The sequence below is a fragment of the Emiliania huxleyi genome, assembly GCF_000372725.1.
Source record: "Emiliania huxleyi CCMP1516 unplaced genomic scaffold EMIHUscaffold_603, whole genome shotgun sequence".
NCBI lineage: Eukaryota > Haptophyta > Isochrysidales > Noelaerhabdaceae > Emiliania > Emiliania huxleyi.
In genome coordinates, this window is record NW_005197482.1 from 8,152 (window position 1) to 27,482 (window position 19,331).

Below are 19,331 nucleotides of genomic sequence, written 5' to 3' on the forward strand. Positions count from 1 at the left end.
CCCCCCCCCCCCCCCCCCCGGCAGATGGAGGTCGACTTCCTGGCGGCGCGCGTCTGGCAAGCGCTGTGGTGCTCGCTCTTCACGATCCTCGTCGCGCTCTTCGACCTCTCGGCGTGCATGAAGGTGTGCACGCGCTTCACCGAGGAGATCTTCTCCTTCCTCATCTCGATCATCTTCATCGTCGGCGCCTTCACCACCCTCATCAAGCTCTACCTCGCCGACCCCGACGTCGAGGGCGACGACCCGGCGGCGCCGGCCAACCGCGCAAAGGCCTTCCTCGGCACGCTGCTCGGCCTCTTCACCTACTTCACCGCCATGTGGTGCCGCGCCTTCCCCAAGCGCAACGAGACGACGCCGCTCGTCCGCAAGCTCGTCGCCAACTACGGCGTCACCCTCTCCATCCTCCTCTACTCGGGCATCAACTACGGCTTCCGCGACGTCGACGTGCCCTGCCTCGACATGCCGGACGAGGTTGTGCCCACCGCGACGCTCAACGGGACCGGCGAGTCGCGCGGCTGGTTCGTCAACCCGTTCGGGGACGAGACCGCCTCCGGCTACGACACGCCCGGCGTCGGCTTCATCTTCTTCGCCGCCGTGCCGGCGCTCGGCCTCGCCGTGCTCGGCTACCTCGACCAGAACCTGACGACGCTGCTCATCAACCGCAAGGACCACAACCTGAAGAAGGGCGGCGCGTACCACCTCGACCTCCTCGTGTGCGGCATCTTCATCTACCCCATCTGCGGCTTCTTCGGCCTCCCCTTCACGCACGCCGCGACCGTCCGCTCGATGTCGCACCTCATGTCGCTCATGACGCGCGAGGACTCCACGAACGAGCACGGCCAGACGGTCTCCAAGGTGACCAACGTGGTCGAGCAGCGGGTGACGCACCTGGGCATCCACTGCCTCCTCCTCGCCGCGCTCGGCCTCTCCGCAGTGCTCACCAAGATCCCGAAGGTGGTCCTGGCGGGCGTCTTCCTCTACATGGGCGTCACGGCGCTGCTCGAGTCTCTGCCCTCCACACTCACACGTCTACCCTCCACACGCCCTTCCCCCACCCCTCAGGCGCTGCCGGGCGTGCAGCTGTACGAGCGGCTCTGGCTGTGGCTCATCTGGGACCCGAAGAAGTACCCGCAGTACGACTACGTGACCCAGGTGGCGCGCAAACCGCTCCACCTCTACACGCTCTTCCAGTTCTCCTGCCTCGCCGTCCTCTACGCCCTGACCAAGGTGCCAAACCCGTACATATCGGTCATCTTCCCATTCTTCATCGCCTTCCTCCCCCTGATCCGCAAGCTGGTGCCAAAGTGCTTCCCCTCCGTCTGGAGCAAGGAGGACCTCAAGGCGCTCGACAAGTAAACAGGGATGGGAGCCGTCCGGAGGCCGCGCTCGCAGGATGCCTCATCTCGGCATACCCAGAGATTCGTAGCGGCCGCCCGCTCGAGCGCGAGGGGGGGGGGTGTCCGTGTGAGGTGGGGTGGGCTTGTCCGTGTGAGAGATCCGCTAGGAACTCCAGTCTTAATCTAATGAGTACTGTTTCTCCCCATACAGCCCAGATTCTACTGTTCTTGCGCAGAGATTTCCATTGTGGACGGGCCTCCACCATCCCCGTCTTGTCCCGCACCCGGTACCCGGAGTCCCGGGCGCTGGGTGGCCTCAACACTAGCCGGCCCGCTGTTGCCAGGGTTGCGCGAGCTGTCCGAAGCTGTCACAGCTAGGGTTGCAAGACCTCGAAAGCCGGTCATCCACCACCCGAAAGTGGCCGCCCTCCCCTCCAGAGCGCCGCCACAGCCGTCGTGCAAAACGGCCCAAACCACCGAGACGACCGCCACCGTCCGGCGGCAAGGCATACGCTCTGAGGCCGTAGAATGGTGACGGCTGCATCTAGCTCTTTGCGCGGGTCAAGTGTATCTGGCCTCCCCTTTATGGTCCTAGGCGCAGTCATCGAAATCTCTAGTCTTTCTTAGAGATTGAGAGGAGTGAGACCTGAAGATTTCAGGGCAGATCTCAGTCTCTAGTCCCGCCCTTGAGATCTCCCAAATCTTCGTCGAGACTTCAGCCACCTGAAATCTCAGTCTTCCCGTCGCTCGGTGTGAGTTGCTAGAGGAAACGCGTGAGATCTCAAATGGCGAAGATTCCTTTTCGCTTTGGGAGTTTGAGATTTCGATGAGGGGTGGGAGAGACTGAGACTGCAAGCAAGAGAGATTCCGTTTTCGATGCAGAATGCTGTGAACTTCCTCAACCTTCGAACGCCTTTATCTCGCTTCGTTCGAAAAACATCGCTTGCGGCACCACCGAAATCAAACAAATCTAGGGTGGCAGCGTGACTCGATTTGAGATTGAGACTGAGGACCCCGGGAAGCCCCAGCACGCTCGGCTTGCAATGCTTTGCGCCGCCGACACTCGCCGCCGCCGCCTGAGGCGGTTCTCCACGAAGCTGTGGCCGCTCGAGAGTGAGGATGAGATCGCGCTTCTCCTCGGCATGGCCCGCTACCCAGTCGACACACCCGATCGCGCAGAGGTCATCGCTACCGACATGCAAACAAAGCATGCGTCCACGACCATCAACGTCCTCGTCAGCAGCATCGAGAGCGAGGCGGGCATCAGCGCTCTCGTGGATCTTCTCGACCCCATGCGCTCCCATGAGCAGGAGAAGTCCACGCCGCTCCACCTGGTCCCTTGAGTTCTGCGCCGTCTGCGCTTTGCAAGGGCAGAAGGTGCGCCTTGTGGTCAGCGACGAGCCCGTCCGTCCAACCGAATACTGCACGCACGGGCGCTTTGACGGGCTCCTCTACTGCAAGCGCTGCCCAGATTGCCGCGCCAAGCACAACCTCTCATATGCCGAGGAGTCAACTCGGCTGGCTCAGGGCAAGCAGGTGTCGTATGACAGCGCGATGGATCGGACTCGCAAGTACGTCCAGCTGTCGCGAGACATCATCTTTGAGGGCGAGATGCTGTGGCGCCTCGACACGCAGATGCTCCACTCGCACACCGGCTTTGAGCCGTACGCCAAGGAGTGGACGACCTTTGCCGACGAGCCGCCGCAGCTGGTCGAGCCTTTGCGGATAGCGCTGTCCCTCTCATCTAATTCGGCGTAGACCGCGCGCGCAGCGCGCTCCGTGTTTGCAGACCGCCCTGGCGGACTCGTTTACACTTCCAAGCTCAAGCCAGGCGCCGCAGGCCATAAAGAGGAGCGCAGATTAAAATGGCGCCGCAGGCTCCCCGGGCCCCAAATCTCAATCTCAAATCTCAATCTCAAATCTCAGACCTCAGACCTCAATCTCACTGCAGGTCAAACCCACCCAACCCTTCTAGAAGCTTCGAGGCTCTTGTCTCAGTATTCACGCCGCAAATCTCCAAATCTCAGCTCTCAAATCTCTAGGCTGGAGGCCGTCCAAATCTTCAGTCTCAAATCTTGAATCTCGAGCGAACTCGACCGCAGATTCCTTTTCGTGTCGGAAATCTCATTCTCCAAGTCTCTCGTCTCTAATCTCAAAGTCTCCCACCGGAGGCCGAGTGACTGAGGTCTCAAATCTCAAATCTCTGGTCTCAAATCTCTGGGTAGCACTGTAGACCCGAGTGGAGTCTTTCAAATCTTTAAGCTCTCAATCTCTAAAAAAGACTAGAGATTTCAATTACTCCCTAGGCGGGCTTCTCCACAGGAGTCGATCTTGGAGAGGGGCCTCTCGTCGGCCTGCTGTACCGACCCGTCGTGGCTTCACATCTACCTCTTGCCAGCGGCTCTCCTCGGCACCAGAGCGCTCCATCAGAACGCCAGAGCCTGTCCTGGGGCGGGTTCTTACGCCCTTACAATCATACGCATAAAAAACGAAGAGAGAGGAAGGTGGGACCCCCCCCCCCAAAAAGCCACAAAAACCCGGCGAGCCTCCGTTACGCGATTGCTACGCAAAGCGCAATCTAGCGCAGCATGATGCGTGGCCAGCGTGGGAGCAGGCCGGCGCGGACGCTGTCAGAAGCAAGAAAGAGGAGACCTCGACACACCGGACTCAATCGATTGTACTGCGGTGGTGTGAGTGAATGCACCATGAGCAAAAGCCTGACGAGGCCTGTAGATTTTTCCACTCCGGGCCTTTTTTCCCGTGTCGCATCTCGCTACACCGAGTTTTTCTTCTGGATGGATGGACTACCCCCGACAGTGCTCAGCAACCTTGCAAAGCGAGCCGCGCCTGCGCGTCCACGCCCAATTGCGCACGCGGGACCTATGTGAAGCGAGGGCATCACGAATGATCCGTCCTGACCCGATGCATTTTGGACTGTCCAAAATCAGCCCCTCTGGGTTTGCGCTCCATGCTCCGAGGCGTATCACTTGCTGAAGCCCGCTCGATGAGGTTTGCGTCTTGAGCTTTGCGTGGGACGCTCTGCGCGGGGACGGGATGACGATCGCCGTGCTGCAAAGAATTTGATGTTGCGCATGTTTCTGTGCTCACAACCAGTGATCACACTCCTCTCAAGCAACGCGACTCCTCTCATTTGAGGGTTTGATCCGCAGAAGGGGGGCGCAACCTTCTCGCAAAATCTGGCAAGGGATCCGCGCAGAGCAGCCGGCAAAGGGCCCCAGACCTGGTGGTCAGGGGTGCCGCAGTCTGCTCCAGTCTGCTCCAGTCTGCTCCAGTCTGCTCCAGTCTGACGCAGTCTGACGCAGTCTGAAGCAGTCTGAAGCAGTCTGAAGCAGTCTGACGCAGTCTGACGCAGTCTGACGCAGTCTAGCGGAGTCTGACGCAGTCTAGCGCAGTCTGGCGAGGGACTGGGGAGCACGAGAGTGTGGGTCGGTCGGAGCGCAGTTTCATGTCCTCCAGTCTGGCGCAGTCTGGTGCAGTCTGGTGCAGTCTGAACATGTGCCAGACTGCGCCAGACTGCGTCAGACTGCGCCAGACTGCGCCAGACTGTGCTCCCCCAGTCTGAGCAGTCTGAAGCAGTCTGACCCAGTCTGACCCAGTCTGAAGACTTCACAGACTGCTTAGACTGCAAGTGGGAATAACCTCTGACAACGTAGTGAAGGAAGGCATCGAGACACGAGAGTACCTAAGGTACAGCGAGGTGGCGCGCAAGAAAGCTCTCTGGACTCTGCCAACATCTTTGTTAAGTCTTTAGACCAACAGCCGAGTACCAGCGTGCGCGTGACGTGGGCGAGCGGCTCCGCCGCCCGAGCGGCGGCTTTGCTGAGCAAGGATGGGACGAGGCCCTTGGCGTAAGTCAAGTTACGCCGCTCCGGATCGTCGGTCGGAGGCTGCCATCGCTCGTGCAACTGCGCACAACACGCACACACGGCCCAGGCAGCAAGGCCGAGATAGAGCCGAGATATAGCCGAGATATAGTCGAGATATAGTCGAGATATAGCCGAGCGACTTTGCCTTCGACGACAAGAGCTAGGTACTCTTTGGCCCCAGGCGGCGGGTCGCTTTGGTGAGAGGAGGAGCCGAACGCGCGGGGCGCAGGGGGGGCAGTCCGTGCAACCATTATGGTGCGAAATCGTGTGCAGAGGCCACAGGGTACCCTATGAGGTGGCTAAGTGAGGGTCTCTGTTCCGGTGGCAGTCCTCCCGCCGCCGCGGTTGCGCGGACCGAACCACGTTTCGAGCGGCCGGCTTCTTTTTAGTAATACTCCAAAATTCATCAAAATATCACCAAATACCGGTCTCATGCCGGTAAAAAGTTCTCGAGCACTGCGGGCGCCGTCACGCACACCTCTGACTCGGATCCCCCGCCACTCGGTGTCAGTCAAAGAGGCTGTCCCAGACGCAGTCAAGGACCGTCTCCCACGTCCAGCCCTCCGGCTCCGAGCGGCCGGCTTCTTGCTTGGACGCCACGCCGTGGCTAGCGCCGACCGGGCTGTCGGAGCTGCTGCTCGCTGAGCTGCTGCGTCGGAGCGGCGGCGGGCTCCAAGAGACTGGATTCAGTGTGCGACCGATGCTGAAGCTCACCGCGCTGCCTGGCTCGCAGGGAATCGGGAGGAGACCCGGCATCTCGCCGACGTCCTCGTCGCGCAATATCACCATCCACGGTCCTTGGCTATCGAGAGTGTTGTTGATAACTCGGTGAGCAGGCCACATCGCTGTTGGACCCTCGGGTGCGAGCCGGTTGTAAAAGCCGCTTGGGCCCGTGCTGTTGGACGGCGAGCGAGAAGCCTCGACAACGCGCACGCGGGAGGCAGGAAGAGCGATGCCGGCGTGCTGGCAGCGGGCGCAAAATCGCTGTCGAAAGGCACGGTTTGAGGGCGTGACCACCTCGTGCGATCGTGCACGCCGCGCCCAGTCAACAGACATCGGCGTGGCGCGGCCGTGAAGGTACTCGCCCAAGCAGACCTCGGAAACCCGCTCGCGCTTCCTCGAAGCCGCCGCGAGCATGGCTCTAGCAGCTCCTCGGAAACCGCGCGATATTTGGCGAGATAAAATGCGATACGTCGCGCGCCGCCACTGCTCGTCGTCAAGCATGTGCCAGTACTGCTCGCCCTGGTGGCCGTCGTATTCGACCTCGTGCACGAGCCGGCCGTCCACGTCCTCCTCCCGCCCCGCGATGGTGGCCGGCCACCACAAGCCCTGCTCGCCCAGGATCTCGACGTGCGTTCCCGTCTCCACGATGGTGTGCCCCGCCTGCTTCGCCGTCTCGTCCACCCGCAGCCGCTCCCGCCGCTCCCTCTGGCCCTCCCTCGCCGTCGGAAGGGCGTAGTTCGGGCCGCTCTCCTCCACGCCGGCCAGCACGTCCGCGGCGCTCACCGCCTCGACGTCCATCGCCTCCTCCGCCGCCGGCTCGGTCGTGCCGCCCGCTGCCTCGCGTTGTCTGCGCTGCCGCTCGCGCTCGTGGTGTGCTGCTCGGCGCTCGACGCCGCCGCCCTCGTGCACGCACGCCGCCTGCGGTGCCATCTCGCCGCAGGGCGAAGGCCAACCGCAAATTTCGCACAAACTCCGTGCAAAGCCCCTTCGAACGCGCGAAAGCGCCGGCTTTCGAAACTCGGCGCCCGCCCTCTTTCTGGCCGCGTCCCTCCCCTGTCCGATCTTCTGCATTCACTCTTTACATACATAAATGGCGATGTTGTGCGATGCTCGCGATCACGCGAGCCCTTCACAGCACGCCTCAGCGACGCGCGTGAAGCGTTACAAAGGGACGGTGTGTGTGTGGGCGCCGTCGCGCTTCGTCCTGGCGCTTCGCTTGCTCCGCTCGCGTATTGCGCAGCTGGATCTGGCTGGCTACACACCTCGCGGCTTGCACATGAGCAGCGACAGCAGCGACCACGGCAATAGTCAGAAGAAGAAGAAGCGGTCCCGGCACAACGACACCTTGCGATATTGTAAGGTCTGTTACATTTTTTCTGTCCCAATCAAAACGATACACATTCTTCCCATCCTCAATTTATGCGCATCCCCGTCATGCCGGGGAGATCAGTAGTAGGGAGCTCGCCGTCCACAACGTGGGGGCTGGGGCAGGGGGGCTCAATGGATGAGGAACGCGGGGCTCCGATGATAGGGTCCCGCGCCGGTCGGGTTGGTGGACCGACGGGGACCCTAACCCGCTGAACCTCCCGGCTAGGCCGGTAGGGGACGGGGCGGCACTCGTATAGCAAGGCCCGTGGGGCACTCGCCACGGGCCGCTCCCACATGTCCCGGGCACAACTCCTCCGGAGAGTTCGCCCACCACAGGACCGATGTCCATGTGGGTCAGTCAGTGTTCGTTGTGGCGACCGAGTGCTCGCTGAGCGACACCGAAGTGTGTCGCTACGGGCGGGATATGCTAGCTATTCTCGATTGCTCACCTTGACACGATTGCTTGCGCGAAGGCAGCGGAGGCGCGCAGCGAGAGACAAGCGATCCTGCTGCTGCAAGAGCAAAGCAGGTTAGGCCGAGCGACTGTCGACTCGAGCGTTGGTCGATCTGCGCGTGTAGGCGGAGTAGATAACCACCACGGCCGCGGCACACCTCGCAAAGGTGGCCCGTGTGTACAGCGCGCCGAGAGGTCTCGCGACGGGGCCGAGTGGAGCGTCGCGCTCAAGCCGCTGCCTCTGGTCTGCATCGCGCGCCACACGGCGGCACGTCGATAGCGATGCAGCGCCCCAGGGGCACCCGAGAGGGCTCTCCTAGACTCATGGTATGTACTTCTTGACCCGGGAATCAGCTGGGTCGCAAAAAACGGAAGTGCACGCGATCGCGACACTGCACACTCACTCGACGAGCCCCACGTCTCTCTGTGCAGATAGAGGCACGAGTGTAGGGATAATGGATAAAGAGGGAGAGACAGAGAGAGAGCGAGAGAGAGAGAGGGAGAGAGGGAGAGAGAGAGAGAGAGAGCGGAAGAGCCCGCCACACCGGCGGGAATATCGTCATCGACACACACAGCAGGAAATAGTCGGGGGCAGGCAGTCCCGGCGGCAAGAGTGCAAATGCTTGCCCGGACCGCCCGCCCTCGCATGGCACGCATGGTTCGAGGCGCGCGCCCCTCACAAGGGGCGACGAGACGGCGCGTCGTGTGGCTCGGCCTGCGCTCGAGTACCGGGAGGCGGGTTGTGCAGCCCGAGGGCCTCCAGCGCCGTAGAGACGCGAAGCATGGTTTGTTCTGCGGGGCTGGGCCCGTGCCCCGGGCCCAGCAGCTGCGTCGGCGTCAGCAGCGACGACGGCGCGCAGCGCTGCTCGGTGGGAGGGGCATGCGGCTGTCCTGCCGTCTGCAGGTGCCCCCCCAGCGGCCCCGGCATCACGAGGCCCGCGCTGAGCGGTTGCGGCTCGAGCCCGGGCGGCGACCCATGCCCGGGCGGCGAGCGGTGCCCGGGCGGCTGCGGCGAGAGATGGCCGAGCGGCGACGCATGGCCAAGCAGCGGCGGCGAGGATTGCCCGAGCGGTGGCGGCGAGCCGTGCCCAAGCGGCTGCGGCGACAGGTGCCCGAGCGGCGACGTGTGCGGCGACGGCTCGGTCTGCGGCGAGATGTGCCCAATCGCGGTCGGCGCGGGCGCAAGCAGACCAAAGGGCAGGGCGGGCTCGAGGTAGGCGTCGCTGCCCGTCGGCACCAGCTGCTGCGGCTGCAGCCCCGGCGCCGTGCCGACGGGCATGCCCGCGTGCGCGAAGACGGCGAGCAGCCTCTCGAGCTGCTGCCCGCGCAGGAGCAGGTCGAAGCGCGTCGACGCGCTTCTGTACCGCAACACGTCGCTCACCGACGACTCGGGCAACGACAGGACCTGGGCGGCGCGGGACGGGGCTGGGGCTGAGCAGGAGTAGTGGGCGGTGGCACGTGCGCGCGTCTCGGTCGGCGAGGGCGCGCGGCTCGGGGCGAGGTGGGGCGGAGCTCTATATACATGTGTGTATCTCCACCTGCCCGGACCACGCGTGCGTCTGCAGCGGCCGGAAGCGAACCTGCGAGGCGGAGGCGGAGGCGGGGGAGAGCGGGTCCATCTGGAGGCCGCGAGAGGAGAGGCGAAAGGCTCGCGCGCGGGGGCTCGGCCGGTCTCGTCTCGCCTCCCTCCGCCCCTCCCCCTCCCCCTCCCCCTCTCCCTCCCTCCGGCTCGGTGGTCTGGCGGCGCGAGTGCCTGCACGGGGAAGCGGCCTCCCCACGCGCTCGGCACCAGGTCCATGCCGGCGGGGCAGGTCGGCTGGAAGACGCCCATGAGCTGCCGCGTCCGCACGTTGAAGAGGAAGAGGAGAGAGCTGCGGACGGGCGCGGTGGCGTTGGCGCTCTTCGATTGGCGCGCCGTGCCGGCTGACGCGAGCGAGGCACGGCGGCGGTGGCGGGGCGGACACCGCGCGTGGCGCGCGTGCGCCGTGCGCCGTGCGCCGTGCGCCGTGCGCGTGCGTGGGCGCGGGGCGGGGCGGCGCGCACGAGTCTGTGACTTTGGACAGCAGGGAGACCTGAGTCTTTGGCAGCCCGAGCAGGCATCTCGCGAGGCACTCCTGCGACGAGGCGGGGGCCGAGGGACGTGAGGGCGACTCCTCGCCGCCGGCGGCGGCGCGCGGCGTGCGCGTGGGCCGGGAGAGTCGGCTCCTGCTCCGTGACCGAGTCGCAGATGAAGATGACGCCGTTGCGCACCGCGCGAAGCCGCGAGGAGCGCGCCCGCGCCACGTCGACGCCGCAGCTGCCCGCCGGCTGCTCGCTCGCGCAGCCTCCGGCGGAGGGCTGGCGAGGGACGCCGAAGTGGTGGAAGAGGGAGACGAGCGAGCTGGCCTGCTGGTGGTCCAGCTGCAGGTCGAAGCGGTTGAAGGTTCCGTGGTAGTCGAGCACCTCGCGAAACGTGCTCTCGGGCAGCTGCAGCACGTAGGGCGTCAGCAGCCGCACGCGAACCTGCAGCGGGTAGCGAGAGACGCCCGTCTCGTGGCCCCACGCCAGCGGCTCGATATTGTGCTCCGGCCAGCTCGTCGCGCGAAACACGCCAAACAGCAGCCGCGATCGCACCTGCGCGACACAATCCTGCCTGGTCAGCAGGCGGGCGCGGCGTCGGCCTCTGGCGCGCCGGCCGCCGCGGCAGCAGCGGTGTGCGCGTGGAATGGATCGCTGCGAGGGCATGGCGGCGGCCGCGCGCGCACATTGAACAGGAACAGCAGCGATTGCTCCGGCACGATGCCGCGCACGACCTGCGCCTGGGAGGCAGGCAGCCCGAGCAGCGAGCGCGCCAGGCACTCGTCCTCCGTTCGCGGGTCGCACAGGTAGACCGCGTGCGCCGCATTGGCAACCAGCCCGCCCTGGTAGGCCTGGCCGGCTGCGGCGGCGTCTAGACCAGCGCTTGGGAGGTATGCCTGGCTGCAGCTGCCTGATGAGCCGGCGCAGAGCGCCCCGCCTGACGCAGCCGCTGCGGCGGCGCCGTGCGCGGCGCCGCCGGCCGACGCCGCCGGCGGAGCCCCCACTCCCGGTGTGCCGGCGGGAGCGGCGGGGGCTCCGGTGCTGGCCGGCGCAACCGAGGTTGGCCACATCTCCAGCGAGCCGGCGGCGCAGCGTGGCCGGCCGAATCGGCCTCTCCAAGCGTGGCAGGGAGCTCTGGAATTACGCTTTGGGAGTGCCGATTCGTGCCCGATGCTATGAACATCCAGGCCCGCGTTTTGCTATACAGTGGCCAGGGGCGGGGCTTGCATTTTTGCCGTCGCCTGTCGCCGCTACAGCGCAGCACACCTATTCTTCTCAGAGAGACGGAGCCTTTGAGCAATAGCCCTTCTCTTTTCTCGCGTTTTCCTCCGTTTTCTTTCGCCGTTACAGGTTTCGAAGTAACTTGAAGCCCGAACCGTGTTATTTCCTCGAGCGCCGGATAAGCGATTCACACGAGGGCCGTCACAACGTGTTTCTCGGCTCGCCCTCGCCCGGCCCGGCGCTATGCCGGCGCGTTCGCTAGAGGCTGCTGCCGCAGAGCGGAGGCGCGTGCGTCGCCTCGCTACTCTCGCGGCGAAGCAGCTGCCGCCGCCGAGACGCGACGCGGCGTCTGCCGAGGAGAGAGAGCCAGCGCGGCGGTCGCCGACGCCGCCTTCGAGCTGTGTGCCACTTCTCGGGTGCACGACAGCTCTGCGCGGCAGCAGCATCAGCAGCCGCCGCACCGCCACCCGCCTCGCGCCTGTCGCGGCCGGAAGGGAGCACGCCGACGCTGCCGTGGTACCGAGGGCCGGAGCCCGACTCTCGTACAGTCGAGCGGCTCCGAGGCGAAGCGCTGACACACACAGGGCATGCCGCGCAAGGAGAGCGCGCCTCGAGGCCGGCAAGTGCGCGTACGTGCCGCGCGGTCTTGGTGGCGCGATTCATGACGGTCGCTCTCGCTGCCGGCCGATGAACCCTCGCCGCCCCCGCACCAGCGACACCGGCCGCGGCTCGCCTCCACGCGCCGGCTCGGAAGAGGGGCTGTCGGCGGCGCAGCAGAGCGGCTCGCCTCGGCGCTCGAGCCGCCGACAGCCCCACTCCTCGACGTGACGGCCGCTCCCGGAGCCAGCCGGTGCGCGCCCGACCCACGCCCCCTCTCGCACCCCTCCGACCCCCCCTGCGCGGCGCACCCGCCCGCTGTGCGCCGGCTCGAGCGCCTATCGCCAAATCGCGACGTTTGAGCGCAGCGCACGCGTCCCACACGTCACGCGCGCGCAGGAGAGCGTGCGGCACAGCAGTAGCGTGTACTCGCCGAGGGCATCGCGCCGAAAACCCCGCGCATTCCGCCCCAGCAGAGGCTGCAGCCTCTGCACAAGCTACACCACTGTAAGAATGGTGAGTACTTGGGGTTGAGTGGGCTTGCTTGCTCCCTTAGCCGGGAGCAAAAATGCAAGAATATAGTGAGAACTAACACGTGATGAAGTGTAAAGGAGACGACGCTTCATAAGATCCTCCTCCATTCTAAGCAAACGTCCAACAATTAGTCACACCAACCAGAGAGGGGCAACAAAAAACATAAGAGGAGTTGGAAGCGGAACAAAAAGAAACCCGGCGGCCGAATCTGGCTGGGCTCACCCACAAGCTTCCCGTGGCTCGCACATCATGCTCTCGCTCGCGCTCACGCTGCCTGCCTTCCTGCCCGGCCAGGGCATGGGCATGCGCCGCGGCGTCGCCTCCGGCGTCACGATGGCCGCCAAGCAGACGCCGCACGGCGGCACGCTCGTCGACCTCTTCAGCTCGGACGCCGCCGCGGCGGCCGCCTCTGCCGACATCAAGGTGGAGCTGACGGACCGGCAGTCGTGCGACGTGGAGCTGCTGTGCAACGGCGGCTTCTCGCCGCTCACGGGCTTCATGAACGAGGCGGAGTACAACTCCGTCGTCGAGGACATGAAGCTGCCGTCGGGCCTCATCTTTGGCCTCCCCGTCGTGATGGACACCGGCGACGCGAACGTCAAGGTGGGAAGCAAGCTGCTGCTCACCTACCAGGGCACGGACATGGCGGTGATGACCGTCGAGTCGCTCTTCACGCCCGACAAGCCCAAGGAGTGCCTCAACTGCTACGGCACCGCCTCGATTGAGCACCCCGGCGTGCGGATGGTCGCGATGGAGCGCGGCAGCACCTACGTCGGCGGCCCGCTGCAGGGCCTGGGCGTGCCCACGCGCGACTTCCCGTGCGCCACCCCCAAGGAGGTGCGGGAGACGCTGCCCGACGGCGCCGACGTCGTCGCCTTCCAGTGCCGCAACCCGGTCCACCGCGCGCACTACGAGCTCTTCACGCGCGCGCTCGACGCGCCGAACGTGGGCGAGGACGCGGTCGTGCTGGTGCACCCGACGTGCGGCCCGACGCAGGAGGAGGACATCCCGGGCTCCGTCCGCCACAAGACCTACGTCGTCCTCCAGGACGAGACGAAGGACACGCCGAGCGGCAAGCGGACGCGCTGGGCGTTTTTGCCGTACTCGATGCACATGGCGGGCCCGCGTGAGGCGATCCACCACATGATGATCCGCAAGAACTTCGGGTGCACGCACTTCATCATCGGCCGCGACATGGCCGGCTCAAAGTCGTCCGTCACCGGCGACGACTTCTACGGCGCCTTCGAGGCCCAGGACCTCGCGAAGGCGCGCGCCGACGAGCTCGGAGTGCAGGCGTGCGCCAGCCCGCCGCGTGCTCCCCTGCGCCCCGCCCTCCCCCGCCCGCCCCGACCGCCGCCCCGCCCCCTCCCCCCTCCCCCCAGGCCGTCCCCTCCCTCAACCTCGTCTGCGACCCCGACGGGAACTACATCACCGCCGACGAGGCAAAGGAGAAGGGCATCGAGGTGATGAAGCTGTCCGGCACCAAGTTCCGCAAGATGCTGCGCGCGGGCGAGGAGATCCCGGAGTGGTTCGCCTTCAAGTCCGTCGTCGATGTGCTGCGCGCCGAGTGGAAGTGAGCTCGTGCCCTATTCTTCCTCCGGCCGCAGCCCGTCCCCGCGACGACGACACCAGACCTCGGGCTGTATCGGAGGGCGTGCGTGCCCTCCCCCTTCGGCCGCACGCATGCCCGCTCTGCGCTCCGATCCGGTCCGCCGGCCCGAGAGAGAGAGAGAGAGCACAGGGCGCGGCTGTGGGGGGGCAGTTTGAACTCTGTGGAAGCCGGCCGTGTGGGATGTGTGACGCTAAGCGGCCCTCGGCCCTCGCTTGTCGCTATGCGCGAGATCCGAGAACGCCGTGTCTAATGTACTTGCGTTGTGATGCATGTATGTATAAATTACTCGACGTGACACCCCCATCAATGAGCGCTCTCACCGACCACAGTCATTCTTCGCGCGTCCGGCGTGTCTGGAGTGAGCCGTGAGCGTGACCCGTGACCGCGCGACTCGGCCGGCGGCGCACACTTCTCGCGGCTACACAGCAGATTTACGGCACTCGCCGTCACGGCAGAGAAATGACGATAACGTACGATGGGCGACGAGCGCTTCACTTCGAGCCGGCAAACGGCTACATGCGGAGACCGGAAGTCACTTCTTCTTGGCAGCGGTGACAGTCTTGGTGACCGCCTGAATGTCATCGATTGTAATCTCGTCGCGCCCGTCCGCAAGCGCCCTCTGAAGAGCATTTTTGCACAGCTCCTCCAAAAGCGGCTCCAGCGCCTCCTCCAGCGCCGCCAGCGCACTCGCCTCGAACGGCAGAGACGAGGACGCGACTGTTTTGAGCGCAATGTCGTGGAGCATTGTCTCCAGCCACGAGGGCATCTCGCTGGCAGACGGCCGGAACCGCTGAGGAGCCTTGCGCTCGCGAGTGCTGGAGCGCTTGGAGATCACAGTCGGCGTCTTCGAGGCCTGCTTTGTCGGCATTCCTTCGCGCACTTCGCGGTGGACAGTGGCGAGGCTCCCGCTCTTTCGCGGAGCGCGTTTTCTTTTTTGAACATTCTAGCACATTTTTCTTCTTCCACGAGCGCTTTCGATCATCGCCGGAATCCTACGAGGTGGGAGCTGACATTTTCAGATGCAGATTTGCCTGCAGGCGACGACACTCTTCACACTCTCACACAGATCACAGATGTCAGATCACACGGCTCGAGGTAGCATTTGAAAACAAAGGCGGCTTGACTGGAATCAAGTCCTAGCCGCGGCTGCGGCCGCCCGCGCCTCGGCTGCCTTGGCGGCCGCCACCCTCCGCTGCGTGACGCCCGCGCCATCGGCGGCGTCTCTTGATGTGGCTCCCGGCGCCTGTTGGCTTCCACCGCCCCAGCCGCGCACCGCCGTGCGAACAAAGGCCGACTCCTCGGGAGCTTTCGCGCCGCGCGGCACCGCTCCGTGCCGAATCTGCTGGTCCAGCTGCTCCGCGTGCAGCGTACCTGCGATCCGCTCGCCGCCGTTGAATACCGAGTAGGCGGAGGCGCCGCCGGAGCGCCAAGCTGTCTGTCCGGTGCCGCACGTGAAGATGGCTAGGATTGCTAGAGCGATGAAGGTTGGACCCCCAAGGCCGATCGCAGCCCCGGTGGCCTGGGCGACGGCAAAGGCGGCCGCGCGAAGGATCCAGACACGCAGTGGCGTGTGCCCAGACTTGACCATGTCTGAAGAGAGAAGGACCGGCTGAGACAAATTGCCGCCGCGGACGGGCGCCTCCAGCTGCTGCGGCCGACGACAGGCTGCCGCGAAAACGTGTCGACAGCGAGAAAAAAATGTGTGACACCGCGTGGTGGCGGCGTGCCGTCCTCCCATCCCTCCGTTGCGTTTTTGTTTTCTTTCTTTCTTTCTTTTACTCGAGAGTGATCTGTAATCTGTGAGGGTCCGCCCGCAGGCGCATTTTGTGCACCGAGGCGGTGCCCGGTGCCGAGCGCAGGCAGAGCCCACAGGTCGGACCTTAAGACAGCATTGTAGATCCCTGGGCGAGGGTGATGGCGTCCCCGTCGGGAGGGGCTGTCTGGGAGGGTGCCCTCCCACCGTCACCTCACCAGCGTCCCGGTGAGTACGGCGATCAGAGCTCCCCCGGTCGTCGCGCTAAACCGTAACCCGCCGAGCGAGGCGGGCCGGATCCACGCGTTGCCAGACTGCCCCGTTGGGGGTAGGCCGCTCGTCTAGCCAATCAGCCTTAAGTTGTCGACTATTGCTCGTGATCTGGTCCTCACGGGGTTGACCCGTCTCCTCCAGATCGAGACGGACTTCATGAACGGCCGAGCAATATTTCTTCATTACTATTATTAATTGATGCTTTTTGCCGGGAGGGGCCCCCCCCCCCCCCCCCGGCCCTTCCCCGGGGCCCATTCCCTGCCTTTTCCCGCCACACATTCGGTAAGAGCCCCCTCCCCTTTTGCACAACAGGAATTTTGACAATTAATCAGGTCGCACCCCCCCACTGTCTCTTGCAGGCGAGGAAAACACGACGTAAATCGATGGGCTTGCCCCATCCCGGAGTGGTTCGACTCCACACAAATCCGAGACGGTGATGGATGCGTCGTGGATGGTCTCAGGCCCAGTGAGGTAGTGCATCTGGCCACTCCGGATCCTGCTGAACAAGCTCCTCTTGTAGCTCGATCGGTCACACCGCCATCGCCGTCGGGGAGAGGGGGGACGACACTGCTCTGGCAGCGTGCACCTCGATCCTGTACCGTGTTTGTTATGACCCCCCCCCCCCCCCCTGAACACACCAGTGAGGGAGGGCGAGACGATCGAGGGGTCCCGTACCATGCGGAATCGACCCTATCCAGTGCTCAAGTGCTCAAGGTCTGTGAACTACGTGACAGGCCAGCCTACCACGGCCACGCCCTCGCTGGCGGCGACGAAGCACCGCCCCTCGCGCAACCGCCGCTGCTCGTCCACTTCAACAAGCACTACAACTCCATCCGCGACCGCTGCATCAAGCTCTGGGGCGTCTACCGCGCCCGTGCCAAGCATGTCGACTTTGGGATGGTCAACAACTACAACCTTGGGTACTACCGTCCGTCCGGCCTCCCGCTCTTTAGCAAGATGCCGCCCGTCTCCGACCTCTACTCTGAGCAGAGCACTTCTCCAGTCCCTAAACAGGGCACGCTCGCTCAGATTGCGTCGCACGAGCGGTGGCTTCGCTGCCTCGCCGCCTGCGAGCGGCTGGATGCTGAGATGGACGACCCGGACGGCGTCAAACATCGGGAGGCGACACGCTTCATCGCCGTCTCTCAGTTCGCCTCTGGAGCGTGGCTCGAGACCTCTGCCCCGACGGCCGGCACTCCTCCAAAATCACCTCGGAGATTTTTGCCACGGCGCTGCAGCGTCGCCACGGCTACTACATCTCCAGCGCCAAGTACGTGTACGACGCCAAGGAGGCGGCTGGTGAGACAGTCACCATCGGTATGCGGAAGGGCGACCAGCTTGCAAACGGATCGAAGGACATTCCGTGCGAGCACAACATTCGTCACAACGGCACCATGTATGCGGCGGCCAACATGGTCCGTGCACGAGCCTGCGGCAAGCTCGTGCTCGGTGACAAGGCGAACCCTCAGACGACTTTCCATCTCAACGAGGGGCACGTCACCGACATGTGCGAGATCGGCGGGGACCTGCAGTCCCAGCGCGATGTCCACTACGAAGTCAAGGTGCCTAGCGCCCTCACAAAGACGAGGCAGGCTGGGCAGGGCTCGGCGGCACACGGCGGATGCTGTGCGTCACTGGGCCACAAGTTTGGTTTCGGCAACACCCTCGACCAAACCTTGCTCAAGGTTCTTGGGTGCAAAGAGCGCGGCCACAAGTCACAGGGCCCGCTCGTCCATGCGACCGGCAAAGGCTGGGTCAAAGGGCACAAGGGACAGTACTACGACGCGCTCCATGTCAAGAACGGAATCGTCAAAATTTGTCTCGTCGAAAGCCAGGGCGGCATCGCGCCGCCGACCAAGAGAAATAGAGAACCATCTTCAACTTCGCCAAAGAGGTCGGCAGCCCGAGCGCCGTCGACCGCACCGACTACGGCACAGCCTCCGGCAGCGCCCGGGGCTTTGTCCAGCACCACTCGCAACAGCTCTCGCGCGCCGCCGTCTGTGGCGACGCGCAAAACATCAATAACGCTGCTCGCAACATGCGTGTCGCGCACTCATTCATGACCGGTCTCAATGCCCCACCCCCCTGCGCGCGGGCCTTCTAGGCCCGCGGGTAGTCTCCCCCCATTCCCAGGGCCTCCAGGGCTCGCACCTCAACCTCTCACAGACCACCTCACAATTTTCTTCTCAAGAACAAGGCTGTGAAAACACAATCCAGAGGAGTCGAGAGCTGCCGCCCGGGCAACCGCGAGATCCGGTTCCACGCCACTCAGCGGGCTAGCGCGTCTCCAGATCCACCGCTCATCATGCGCCTCGTCGAGCTCATGTCTGACGGATCCGAGGAGATTCTTCTCTGCTCGGATGACGGAGCTGAGCAGGGCCTGCGCGGCGCCGCCGCCGCCGATATGCAGCAAGGCTCTCACATTTGCGCGGCGCCACTCCCTCCACTATTTGCTGCTGAGCAGCCGCTCCTGTTGGAATACAAGCCGTTTGCTCAGCCACTCTCCGCTCCAGCCGACCGCGTCCAGCCGCCCCTCATCATCCTGAATCCCGACCCTTCGCTGAAACGCCTCCAGCGGCATCTTGTCCACCTGAGAGCTGGGCCGAGCGTGGCCGAAGTTTTGCCCAAGCGCGACGCCAGCGCCGCGCTGGCGAGCTTGGATGACAGCATGGACATCGAGTCACCAACCAAGCGCGCGCGATTGCCACCGTGCGGGCTGCAACGTGCCTCTGTCAAACGGAAGGCTGCCGACATGGAGCACGTCGAGAATCTCATGTCAACCTTTTACCTGGGTGGTGGCTCGAAGCAGGCTCGCAGGGGCCTTTTTGCGCCGAACGTGATGATGACGTGACGAATCGATCGCACTGCCGCCTCGCGGTTGCCACCGTGGCAGGACTGGACTGGCGAGCCGTTGCTAGGAACGTAGGTAGGAGGAGGGATCTGGTCGAGAGCTCCATGTGTTGATTGCTGTCAACTGCTGAGATTGCTGCTGTCAGCGCTCACGGGCCGGTCGCCAGGGGCCGGGCCGGTTCGCGGTTGTGCCCGTTCGCCGTTGACGGAGATGCGGTGGGATATGACATATGACGCGACGTAAATTGTGAGAAGCTTAGAGGGTAGCAGGGCTTATATCAGGGCTTTTTATACGTCACTATGGGACAAAACAACAGAGTAACACGTAGGCACAACACGCCCCTCCACCCGAGCGCTAGCCGAGCGCGGGTCTCACACAGCAATCTCACTCCCCCGCTCGGCCCGCACTCCTTCAGCGGGCGGCGCCCCTACGTCGGCTAGCAAGGCTTCAACTGCGGCGATGAAGTCGCCGTCCTTGACGATGTCCATGTGCGCGACACCGCGAAGCACCGTCACGTTTGTGCCCGGCCAGCGGCGGCACACCTCCGCCGACTCGACGTTGACGGTGCCGTCGCCGTCGCCGTGGCCGACCCTCTCCGGCTGCGCGTCGGGCCACCCGCGGCCGTAGGTGTAGTTGCGCTCGGTTCGCTGCCCCACCGCGTAG

General features: G+C 64.4%; 9 protein-coding genes across 9 annotated transcripts in view; 4 read left to right on the forward strand and 5 right to left on the reverse strand.

Moving 5' to 3' along the window:
* EMIHUDRAFT_120259 (hypothetical protein) overlaps nt 1-3,095 on the forward strand; it is a gene marked incomplete at both ends in the record, with an annotated part of 3,805 nt that extends 710 nt beyond the window's left edge. The window contains 2 exons of the mRNA XM_005764108.1: nt 25-1,352; nt 2,648-3,095. Coding sequence (XP_005764165.1) covers nt 25-1,352; nt 2,648-3,095 — 1,776 coding nt within the window. The remainder of the gene's footprint in view (nt 1-24; nt 1,353-2,647) is intronic.
* A 3,293-nt stretch (nt 3,096-6,388) lies between these two features.
* Nucleotides 6,389-6,877, reverse strand: EMIHUDRAFT_371435 (hypothetical protein; the record flags this gene model as incomplete). The annotated part of the gene is made up of 1 exon (XM_005764109.1): nt 6,389-6,877. A coding segment is annotated over one exon (489 nt), but the record flags the coding sequence as incomplete, so codon positions are not given.
* A 1,568-nt stretch (nt 6,878-8,445) lies between these two features.
* Nucleotides 8,446-10,897, reverse strand: EMIHUDRAFT_247754 (hypothetical protein; the record flags this gene model as incomplete). Its single annotated transcript, XM_005764110.1, has 8 exons — nt 8,446-8,660; nt 8,961-9,174; nt 9,308-9,349; nt 9,559-9,603; nt 9,842-9,883; nt 9,987-10,382; nt 10,514-10,678; nt 10,883-10,897. 8 exons carry the CDS (start codon nt 10,895-10,897, stop codon nt 8,446-8,448), a joined length of 1,134 nt encoding a protein of 377 aa, XP_005764167.1.
* Nucleotides 10,898-11,028: 131 nt separating this feature from the next.
* On the forward strand, nt 11,029-12,007 carry EMIHUDRAFT_371437 (Hypothetical protein; the record flags this gene model as incomplete). The annotated part of the gene is made up of 2 exons (XM_005764111.1): nt 11,029-11,093; nt 11,762-12,007. A coding segment is annotated over one exon (246 nt), but the record flags the coding sequence as incomplete, so codon positions are not given.
* A 389-nt stretch (nt 12,008-12,396) lies between these two features.
* Nucleotides 12,397-14,087, forward strand: EMIHUDRAFT_459734 (putative ATP-sulfurylase). Its single transcript, XM_005764112.1, has 2 exons — nt 12,397-13,472; nt 13,562-14,087. Exons 1-2 carry the CDS (start codon nt 12,429-12,431, stop codon nt 13,754-13,756), a joined length of 1,239 nt encoding a protein of 412 aa, XP_005764169.1. The 5' UTR covers nt 12,397-12,428; the 3' UTR covers nt 13,757-14,087.
* A 236-nt stretch (nt 14,088-14,323) lies between these two features.
* EMIHUDRAFT_247756 (hypothetical protein) lies at nt 14,324-14,659 on the reverse strand (the record flags this gene model as incomplete). The annotated part of the gene is made up of 1 exon (XM_005764113.1): nt 14,324-14,659. The coding sequence occupies one exon, from the start codon at nt 14,657-14,659 to the stop codon at nt 14,324-14,326; it is 336 nt and encodes a 111-aa protein (XP_005764170.1).
* A 261-nt stretch (nt 14,660-14,920) lies between these two features.
* EMIHUDRAFT_247757 (hypothetical protein) lies at nt 14,921-15,529 on the reverse strand (the record flags this gene model as incomplete). Its single annotated transcript, XM_005764114.1, has 1 exon — nt 14,921-15,529. One exon carries the CDS (start codon nt 15,527-15,529, stop codon nt 14,921-14,923), a length of 609 nt encoding a protein of 202 aa, XP_005764171.1.
* A 2,516-nt stretch (nt 15,530-18,045) lies between these two features.
* EMIHUDRAFT_446055 (hypothetical protein) lies at nt 18,046-18,948 on the forward strand. The gene is given in 2 exon segments (XM_005764115.1): nt 18,046-18,118; nt 18,138-18,948. The coding sequence occupies 1 exon segment, from the start codon at nt 18,141-18,143 to the stop codon at nt 18,666-18,668; it is 528 nt and encodes a 175-aa protein (XP_005764172.1). The 5' UTR covers nt 18,046-18,118; nt 18,138-18,140; the 3' UTR covers nt 18,669-18,948.
* Nucleotides 18,949-19,039: 91 nt separating this feature from the next.
* Nucleotides 19,040-19,306, reverse strand: EMIHUDRAFT_247759 (hypothetical protein; the record flags this gene model as incomplete). The annotated part of the gene is made up of 1 exon (XM_005764116.1): nt 19,040-19,306. A coding segment is annotated over one exon (267 nt), but the record flags the coding sequence as incomplete, so codon positions are not given.
* Nucleotides 19,307-19,331: the final 25 nt, after the last annotated feature.

Bases quoted from the DNA above. Each gene is read 5' to 3' on its own strand.
- EMIHUDRAFT_459734 (XM_005764112.1), top strand. From the start codon at position 12,429: ATGCTCTCGCTCGCGCTCACGCTGCCTGCCTTCCTGCCCGGCCAGGGC. The intron at 13,473-13,561 runs GCGTGCGCCAGC...CCCTCCCCCCAG, and splicing joins CCGACGAGCTCGGAGTGCAG to GCCGTCCCCTCCCTCAACCT.
- EMIHUDRAFT_446055 (XM_005764115.1), top strand. From the start codon at position 18,141: ATGTCTGACGGATCCGAGGAGATTCTTCTCTGCTCGGATGACGGAGCT.